The sequence below is a fragment of the Vespa crabro genome, chromosome 14 (genome assembly GCF_910589235.1).
Source record: "Vespa crabro chromosome 14, iyVesCrab1.2, whole genome shotgun sequence".
Taxonomy (NCBI): domain Eukaryota; kingdom Metazoa; phylum Arthropoda; class Insecta; order Hymenoptera; family Vespidae; genus Vespa; species Vespa crabro.
This window is the reverse complement of record NC_060968.1, coordinates 4,356,021-4,358,520: the sequence shown is the minus strand read 5'-3', so window position 1 is coordinate 4,358,520 and position 2,500 is coordinate 4,356,021. Positions and strand designations below refer to the sequence as shown.

General features: G+C 30.4%; 1 protein-coding gene across 2 annotated transcripts in view; it reads right to left on the bottom strand.

Moving 5' to 3' along the window:
* Nucleotides 1-2,500, bottom strand: part of LOC124429242 (syndecan-like) — a 28,884-nt gene that overhangs the window by 2,774 nt on the left and 23,610 nt on the right. For both annotated transcript variants that reach the window (XM_046974276.1, XM_046974277.1), the window contains exon 2: nt 165-354. In XM_046974276.1, coding sequence (XP_046830232.1) covers nt 165-354 — 190 coding nt within the window. The remainder of the gene's footprint in view (nt 1-164; nt 355-2,500) is intronic.

The following is a 2,500-nucleotide window of genomic DNA, read 5'->3' as shown; positions in this document are numbered from 1 at the left end:
GAAAAAAAAAAAATAAATAAATAATTAATAGGCACATAAGAGGAAATTGTTATCGATATAAATTATTATTAGTTATTTATTTATTTTATTTGTATTTTATATTTCTATTTTATTTTTATTATTTCTCTTTCTTTCTTTTTCTTTTTTTTTTTTTTTTTTTTTACCATGTTCATCGTCACCGTCCTCGTCGTCAGGGCCAAGGCCACTACCGGATGCTTCAAGGTCGTCTCGTCCCTCGCTTCCACCTCGTCCAGAACCTTCCGAGGCCTCTTGATCGTCCAGGTAGAGATCGTCCGGAAAGGAATTGTAATTCGAATTTCCCAACGTTCTCTCGCCCTTCTCGTTCTGTTCTTTCTATAAACAATTAAAAAAATCAATAATAATAATAAGTAACAATATTAATAAAATAATAATAATAATAATAATAATAATAATAAAAACACAACCAGAATAAAAATGTTTCAGAACAAAGACATTGGTCTTACACGGATTCTTATTGGTTAATAAATATTGCTGCGTTTAAAATTATCGACCAATTAAAATCAAGTAAAGTAAATCTTCATATAACAAAGCAATGAATTGTTTATCGATATTGTGAATACACATACAATATGGACGTTGCATAGTTTTTCATACAATAATTAAATATACATCGATTAATGAAAATTAATATACAAATCTTATCTTTCTACTACTTTTTGAATCTATCATCGAATTAAATATTTATATATATATATATATATATACTTTTTAACCATGTAGATATATGCAATTGTAAAAAAGTTCGTATTTTTTGGATTTTATGCGTCGTATTATTAATAAAAAAAAAAGTTCTTCAATTAGATTTGTGTTTAGGTCAATATATACGAGCTTAACAAATTATTCTAATGTACTGAGCTTCTTCCTTCTTTTCTTTTTTTTTTTTTTTATTTTTCTAGTTTTTCTAAATAGAGGTTATGTTTTCGACGTATCTCATAGGTAGGTCGAAAGAAATGGTTTTTCTAAGAGTTCAGTTGAGGTCAAGAGATGAGAACATGGAAAAAGAAAAAAAAAAAGGGAGAAGTGAAGAGATTAAAAGAAGACAGACAGAGAGAGGGAAGGAGAGAGAGAGAGAGAGAGAGAGAGAGAGAGAGAGAGAGAGAGAGAGAGAGAGAGGAAGAGAGATAGAAACAGAAGAATCACCGTGGGTGGTTTGCTTTCCTCGTCCTTCTTTTCTTTCTCTCTCCCTATCTCTCACTCTCTGTCTCTATCACTCACACATAAATACGATGCAACTCTCTTACACTTTCGATTCCAAAAATAGAAATGTTCCATCAAACGAAATGAGAACGAACACATCAGACCTTTTTTTTCTTCTTACACTTTCCAGACTCGAAATTTAGAACCCAATTATATCGCCGAGCTTTTTTTTTCCTTTTTTTCTTTTTTTTTTTTCTTTTTTAGCTTTCTCTTTTTTACCTCGCGTCAACAAACTTGATTACAAACGAAATACGAGACTATTATCGAGTTCCTTCAACACCCCTGTCGCACTACCACCAACCGAAAAAAAAAAAAAATAAATAAAATAAAAATATACGAGGAGGCTGATAATCCCTTTCTTTTTTCTTTTTTTTTTAAATACGTACATATAATAATAATTCGATATCGACGGTGACGATAACTTTTCGAAAAAAGGTTCATCAATACGCCTCCTCTCGATCGGTAAATAATTTTCGAAATATGTAAAAAAATTCTACGATACCGACTGAAAAAGGAAAACAAGAAAGAACGAACGAAAGAAAGAAAGAAAGAAAAGAAAAAGGATATTTCTGCATTTATTTAAAAATAATCTAAAATTAATGCATGCGTACTATTGTAAACAAAAAATAATCATAAAAATAATTGACGTAAACAACGAATAATAACATAGTTTTCATTTTTTTCCCCTCTCAAGGAATGTATCGGACCAATCACGTTACGATTATTGACCCTCGAGTCATTGTAACCTAAAAAAAAAAAAGAAGAAAAAAGAAAGAAAAAAATTATTCGCAATAGAGAGAGAGAGAGAGAGAGAGAGAGCCAAAAACGAATGGGGGAAAAAAGTCATTTTTACGTCGATCGAAGCGAAACGATCATGCGTGCCTGCCATATAGATTTGTGTGTGCGTGTATTCGAATGCATCGAGAACGGGCCGATCGATAAAACAAAATTCGTTTCAGAAATTCCGTCCGCGTTCCATCCTATTTTATTATCGAAGGACGAAGCTCTTCGAATATTATTACTTCCGGTGTGTGCAAACATTTTCGCATTTGTTTCTTATTATTTCAGATTTGGCACGTACTGTATACATTCGCGTTAAAAAGAAAAAAAAGAAAAAGAAAAAAAAAAAAGAAACAAGAAAAAAGAAAAGAAAAAAAATAAGAAAAGAAAATAAGAAAAGAAAATAATAACTAAAATAAAAATTGAAAAAAAAAAAAGAAAAAGAGGAAAAGGAAAGAAAAGAAAACGTGTCATTATTACG